Source organism: Capsicum annuum, chromosome 1, assembly GCF_002878395.1.
Source record: "Capsicum annuum cultivar UCD-10X-F1 chromosome 1, UCD10Xv1.1, whole genome shotgun sequence".
Lineage (NCBI taxonomy): Eukaryota > Viridiplantae > Streptophyta > Magnoliopsida > Solanales > Solanaceae > Capsicum > Capsicum annuum.
Window position 1 is genome coordinate 155,202,826 of NC_061111.1, and position 7,279 is coordinate 155,210,104.

General features: G+C 32.0%; 1 protein-coding gene across 1 annotated transcript; it reads right to left on the reverse strand.

Moving 5' to 3' along the window:
• Positions 1 to 480: 480 nt before the first annotated feature.
• Positions 481 to 7,261, reverse strand: LOC107856562 (trans-resveratrol di-O-methyltransferase-like). The gene is made up of 5 exons (XM_047412039.1): positions 6,713 to 7,261; positions 6,513 to 6,563; positions 1,813 to 1,863; positions 1,078 to 1,164; positions 481 to 717 (listed from the first exon to the last, which is right to left on the reverse strand). The coding sequence occupies exons 1-5, from the start codon at positions 7,259 to 7,261 to the stop codon at positions 481 to 483; spliced, it is 975 nt and encodes a 324-aa protein (XP_047267995.1).
• Positions 7,262 to 7,279: the final 18 nt, after the last annotated feature.

Here is a 7,279-nt window from a genome sequence, read left to right on the forward strand (position 1 = left end):
TTGAGTTTCACGCATTTAAGCTGCAAAATTGGAGTGTTTTTTTGTTCAGTTTTTATATAGTTAAAAGGGACTACTTGTGCACTGGTAAAGTTAAAAGACATAGTTATAATTTGGTGTCAAGTAAAAGGTTATGCCAAACAATTTATTTGTAATGTTATACATGTTTAAAGTATCATAAAATTTTAAGTGAAGAATACATATAATTTTAGGTAGATTTACGAGAATAATACTAATTTTTAACCTTTTTTAAGTTTAAACCCACATATACCCGCAACCCGCAACCCGCCCCGCCCCGCATCATATAAAAAAAACTTACTTAAACCCGACCCACAGTCGCACCGCACCCACATAGTCTAAAATCCGCATTGCCCCACATAGCCTAAAACCCGCACCCACACTGCCCCATTGCCATCCCTGCATGTATGTATTTTATTGTTCAGCTTTTGTATAATTAAAGGACCTACTTGTGCACTGACAAAGTTAAAGATCATAGTTATAATGCGTCTGTTTTATAGTTCTCTCTTTGGCACAAAAAGAAGGCATCATCAACATATCCATATTATATTGCGCTCTAACAAATTCATTGCTTTGCTTCGGATCCTCTAGAACAGTATCGATAATTATCACTTTCCCTCCTTTCTCCCTACTTGGAATTGACTCTCTGCATTTCTCAAGTATCTTCACACAATATTCGTCCCTCCAATCGTGCAGAACCCACTGTTCAACAATGGAAAAATCAAGACTAAAAATGCATAATCTTTAATATGGTTTGGTCAAATAACATACATATTTAAAAATTAAAATTAAAAAGAAGTAAAATCTATTAAATGAATAATCTTTACATAAACAAAACTAGTTAATAACTATATTGTGGATGTTATTATGGTGTGCATATGGTAAGTAAATATTTCTATTTAGAGAAGTTCAAGATTTATCGACCAAGAAAAGAATAGATATAGAAAAGTCATTTTCTACCGAATAAATATTGTTCCTCAAGAAAATCTTTTTGAAATAAAACACAAAAATAATATAGAAGGCAGAAAATTCAAGAGAAATCCTAGCAAATTTGTACCATACCTTGAGTAATATGACATTAGCATGAGGAATATTATTGAACATATCTCCTGCAACAAATTTCAAATTCCCACCCCCTTTAAGGTTCGCCTATAACATGAGGGAGATCAAGTACAGTACATTTTATGTTGGGAAAAGCTTTGGCTATAGCGATAGACACAGTACCAGTGCCACCACCAACATCCATCAACTGTTGGGGAATAAGGAAAAATAATACTACTATATAACTGTGAACAAAATATTATTTTGATAATATTAACAGTACAATATAATAGTGTATATATATTTATTATACTTGAGTCGTGCTGGCACTGTCCTAAGAAACTATTTCAGCAGTGTGAAATGTTTCGCCAGGATTAAACAAGCACTTCTCTAAATATTTAAAGGATACAGGAATCAATAAAACTATTAATACAAATACAAGAAGTTAATTTGGAAAATGATATAACTAATAATAAGGATTGTCTAATAGTAATGGAGAAGTAAATGAAATGAAAAAGAAGAATGATTTAAACAAAGTGTGTGTTATTGTTTTTTCTCTCTACTTCATAACATACAAAGAAGCATACATATATATAAGCAAAATAATGAATATTCTTCCTACTAGATTATAACAAGTGCTAGTACACTTGTTTTTTGATCAAAGGAAAGTTGCTTCTTTTGCTATTATTGATACACATATTATACTAAATGTCAAGAAAGAATCATACTCCTTTCAAGATTATACAAGTGTCATACCATGTGTTTTGATTCAATGGAGTAATACAACTTTGACTCTTTTCCATACACCTACATAGCCAAATGGCAAATTTAAAAACATTATGTAACACCTCTTATTTTCCATGACAATGATTTTTTTTTTTTTCAAATAATAATTATTTTGAAATAACTATAATTTTTCCTACAATCCCCACATTATTTCAAAATAATTTATAGAAAAAGACATATTAACTTGTTGGATTTGCATGGACAAAATGCAGTAGGTTTGGTATCTTCTGGACTATGAACCAAACTTAGACCAATAAAATTTAACTTACAGAATACCGGTGAAATATAATATTTCTATGAACCGAATAATTCTTGTTGTAAGCCAGAGATTTTATCAATCACATTTCGACCGTAATTTTATTGTTCAACGCGGTTTTGCGCCAATAGGCCATGTGCGCGCCTGATATTCATGAGAGCTCTAGAGACTAAGACCAAAAGTATCATAGGAACAACAATTTCACTTCTGATATAGGTGAATTCATCAAGTGTACACTACCTAAAATACAGCACCCGTAAGGATTATGAATTTATTAAGAGTTAATTACTCATCCCTCCATTTTAGTAGCAGTTTAAGCACTCTCAATAAGTGCGCAGAGTCAATATCGACTTGTTATTACCCATATGAACCTACTTCATGGGATCTCCAATCACATGGCTTGGGTTACCATCTCTATTGATAATCATATTGGCCTTAACCCCATCTCTTTTGAGGTTTGAGGAATTAATTTTCTTCCCACAGATTTAGTCAGTGAATCGGCCGAATTCAATTCTGACTTTACAAAATCAATGGAAATTATTCCATCTCTCAGCAGCTGCTTAATAACATCATGCCTCAATTTCATATGTCTACTCTTACAACTGTAAGATTTGTTCTTCACAATAGCAATTGTGGGTTGACAATCACAGTGTATATACATAGGAGGCATCAAATCATTCCTTTTTAGAGGGATATTAGACAATAGACCATCCTTTTTCAAAGGGATATTGGAAAACAGATCATCGTTTTTCAAAGGGATATCAGGCAACAGATCATCCTTATTTAAAGGGCTATGAGGCAACAGATCATCCTTTTTAAAAGGGATATTCGCTAAGAAATTTCTTAGTCATTCAGCCTCAGTACCAGCTAACTCCAGAGCCACAAACTCTGACTCCATAGTTGATCTAGCAATGATCGTCTACTTAGCTGATTTTCATGATACTGCATCGCCACCAAGCGTGAACACATAACCACTAGTGGATTTTGTCTCGTCTGAATCAGAGATCCAATTGCATCACAATACCCTTCTAAAGTAAAAAGAAATCCACTATACAAGATACCATAATTCACAGATCCTTTCAAATATTTCATCAATCGAGTTAATGCACATCAATGTTCATTATTGGGATTATGAGTATATCTACTCAATCTACACACAGCATAGGTTATATCAGGCCTAGTAAAATTCATTAAATGCATTAAACTCCCAATGATCTGTGCATACTTAGACTGAGCAACTAGGTCTTCATTATTCTTTTTTAATTTAGAATTAGCATCATAAGGAGTGGCTACAGGAGTTACCTCTCAACATTCAAACTTCTTTAGAAGTGTTTCCACATAATGTTGTTGTGACAACATTATACCATCTTCACTCCTTATAACTTTAATTCCCAATATCATATTCACTTCACCCAGATCTTTCATGTCAAAGTTAGTAGACAAAAATAATTTAGTACGTTTCATAATATTTATACATGTACCAAATATAAGCATGTCATCAACATATAAACAAATTATCACAACATCACTATCTACTACTTTTGTATAAACACACTTATCTACCTCAATAGAAGAAAAACCGTCTTTTATAAAGACTTGATCAAATTTCTCATGCCACTGTTTAGGAGCTTGTTTAAGGCCATAAAGAGACTTAGTTAATTTACAAACTTTATTTTCTTCTCCAGAAATCACACATCCTTCAGGTTGAATCATATAAATTTCTTCTTCTAAATCACCATTTAAGAAAGCTTTTTTTACATCCATTTGATGGATAAACAATTTATGAATTGATGTTAAAGCAATTAATATTCGAATAGAAGCAATTCTTGTTACCGGTGCAAATGTATCAAAATAATCAACATTTTGCTTTTGAGAAAATCCTTTAGCTACTAACCGAGCTTTATATTTATCTAAAGATCCATCTGCATTAAGTTTCTTTTTAAATATCCATTTACAACCAATCGATTTTGCACCAGAAGGTAAACTAGTTAAAACCCAAGTATTATTTTTCACAATTGTATCCAGTTCAATTTTTATTACCTCTTTCCAAAATTTAGCATCAGAAGAAGATACAGCTTCAAAATAATTTAATGGTTCATTATCAACAAGAAAAGTCTGAAAATCATTTCCATAAGAAAAATACTCTTTTCTAGGCCTTTTACTCCTTCGCAGTTCCTCAATATTAGAGGTGGATTTGTTTTCTCTTTCAACAGGTGCATGAGAGATTTTATCACACAATGAAAAAATATGTTCAAAGAATTCAGCATTTTTTATCTCAATTAGAGTATTTACATCAAGTACATCACTTTTCAAGACAAGAAATCTGTATGCAGCACTATGTTCGACATATCCAATAAGCATGCAATCAGCAGTTTTTGAACCTATTTTCCTCTTCTTAGGTTCAGGAAGAAGAACTTTAGCAAGACAACCCCACACTTTTAAATATTTTAAATTAGGCTTATAATCTTTTCACAACTCATAAGGGGTATTGCTAGTTCTTTTATGAGGAACTCTATTCTGTAAATGACATGCAGACAAAATAGCTTCACCCCACAAATTATCAGGTGCACAAGAGCTAATTAGCATAGAATTCATCATTTCTTTCAATGTCTTATTCTTTCTCTCAGCTACACCATTTGACTCAGGAGAATAAGGCGGAGTAACTTCATGAATAATACCTTCTTTTTCACAAAATCCATTCAAAGATACATATTCTCCACCTCTATCAGATCTAATTCTCTTGATTTTTCTACTAAGCTGATTTTCAACTTCAGATTTATAAGACACAAAAGCATTAAATGCATCATCCTTATTTCTAAGCAGATACAACTTAGTAAATCTAGAGAAATCATCAATAAAAGTCACATAATATCTTTTACCACCTCTAGTCATAGTTTGTTTTAAATCACTCAAATCAGTGTGGACCAAAGATAACAATTCAGATTCTTTATTAACAGAAAAACATGACTTTTTAGTAATTTTAGATTCAGCACATATTTCACATTTATCAAAATTACTTAAATTCAAACCAAAAATTAAACCAAAAGATTGCATATTCTTTACATATTTAATATTAACATGTCCTAATCTAGCATGCCATAAAGAAATAGACTCAACCATATAAGTAGAAGCTGATGCATTATCATTTACAGTATTAAGTACATAAAGTCAATGGTTACAATAGCCTTTTCCCACGAATACATTATTTTTTGTTAAAATAACCTTATTAGATTCTAGACACACTTTTATTCTAGCTTTATCCAGTAAGGCCACAAAAATCAAATTTGCTGCATTGTAGGAACATGCAGCACATCAATAAGGGATAAAGTTTTTCCCAAAGTGAATTTTAGGAGAACTTTACCCTTACCCAGAACTTTTGCAGTTGTTGAGTCATCAAGGTAGACTTTTTCACTATCATCTCCTATTGATGTATAGGAGGCAAATCTTCTCGATTTATACAAATATGTCGAGTTGCCCCAGAGTCTACCACCCATTCTTTTTCATGTTCCACCATATTTACTTGAGAAATAACAGCTGCAATTATTTCATCTCCTTCATCTAAATTATCTTTGGGAGGATTTCTTATTTCTTTGTTATCTCCTACTCTGTGCCTACACTAAGCTGTATAATGACCTGGTTTTTCACATATAAAACAAGAGCCTTTTCTTTTCTTAAAATTGGAATTAAAATGCTTGTAACCTTGAGACTTATTATCATACCTTCTGTTGTTGTTGTGTTGACCTTGTACCAAATTTGCTTTAAGCGCAACCTGCTTAACTTTGAATGACTCCTTCCTGTTGGTATCTTCAATTAAAATATGAGTTATTATTTCCTCAATTGTAAAATTTTCTACCATAGTTTCTTAGATTGTTGGGGAATAAAGAAAAATAATACTACTATACAACTGTGAACAAAATATTATTTTGATAATATTAACAGTACAATAGAACTGTGTATATATAGTTATTATACTTAAGCCGTGCTGGGACTGTCCTAAGAAACTATTTCAGCAGTGTGAAATATTTTTCCAGGATTAAACAAGCACTTCTCTAAATATTTAGAGGATACAGAAATCAACAAAATTATTAATACAAATACCAACAAGTTAATTTGAAAAATGATAACTAATAATAAGGATTGTATAATAGTAATGGAGAAGTAACTGAAATGGAAAAGAAGAATGATTTAAACAAAGTGTGTGTTATTGTTTTTTCTCTCTACTTCATAACATACAAAGAAGCATACATATATATAGGCAAAATAATGAATATGCTTCCTACTAGATTATAACAAGTGTTAGTACACTTGTTTTTTTATCAATGGAAAGTTGCTTCTTTTGCTATTATTGATACACATATTATACTAAATGTTAAGAAAGAATCATACTCCTTTCAAGATTATATAAGTGTCATACCATGTGTTTTGATTCAATAGAGTAATACAACTTTGGCTCTTTTCCATACACCTACATAGTCAAATGGCAAATTTAAAAACATTATGTAACACCTCTTATTTTCCATGACAATGATTTTTTTTATTTTTTTTTTCAAATAATAATTATTTTGAAATAAACGATAATTTTTCCTACGCCAACGAGGTCAACCCTTCAAACACGTGTTTACACTCGGTAATAAGCACATTGGTATTCAACCTCAAGTCACTAGCCAATGCATCGTTGAAAGTATCACTTAGTACTTTGTGTTGTTCTTTCCCAATGTAATCCCAGAAAGATTTACCATGAGTGGTATGAAAAGCGGTAGGAGAATCATTTTGGAACCAAGCACCTAACTCAGACCATGCTTTTGAAAGGACTGGATCATGGTTGAGAAGCAAGATTGACCTAAGATTGAAGGGCTCATTTTTCGCAAGAAGGCGACTAGCTAGTGTAAGAGAAAAGTGATCTTCATGTTGATTTAGGAATCCAGATTGCACTGAAAAGCGCATTAAAATGGACAACAAGGAAATCTTTGAAGGATTAATGACAGAAAGTTCAGTAGAAAGATCATCAAGGCACATGGGTTTACCATGTTTGTAAAGGACATCAAGAATGCCTAGTTGAAGTGCACATCTTACTGCCGAAGAACTTATAAAATCAAAAATATAATTCCAAATTTGAGCTTGAGCATGAAGAAGCTCAGTGGAAGTACTCTCGCTGGTTGTCATTTCTAATAAACTTTGTTT

Excerpts from the sequence above, each read along its gene's own strand:
- LOC107856562 (XM_047412039.1), bottom strand. The coding sequence starts at position 7,261 with ATGACAACCAGCGAGAGTACTTCCACTGAGCTTCTTCATGCTCAAGCT. Across the intron at positions 1,864-6,512 it reads CTATTGAATCAAAACACATG|GTGTATGGAAAAGAGTCAAA; the intron begins GTATGACACTTA and ends TTGGCTATGTAG. Across the intron at positions 1,165-1,812 it reads CCATTGAATCAAAACACATG|GCGAACCTTAAAGGGGGTGG; the intron begins GTATGACACTTG and ends CTCATGTTATAG.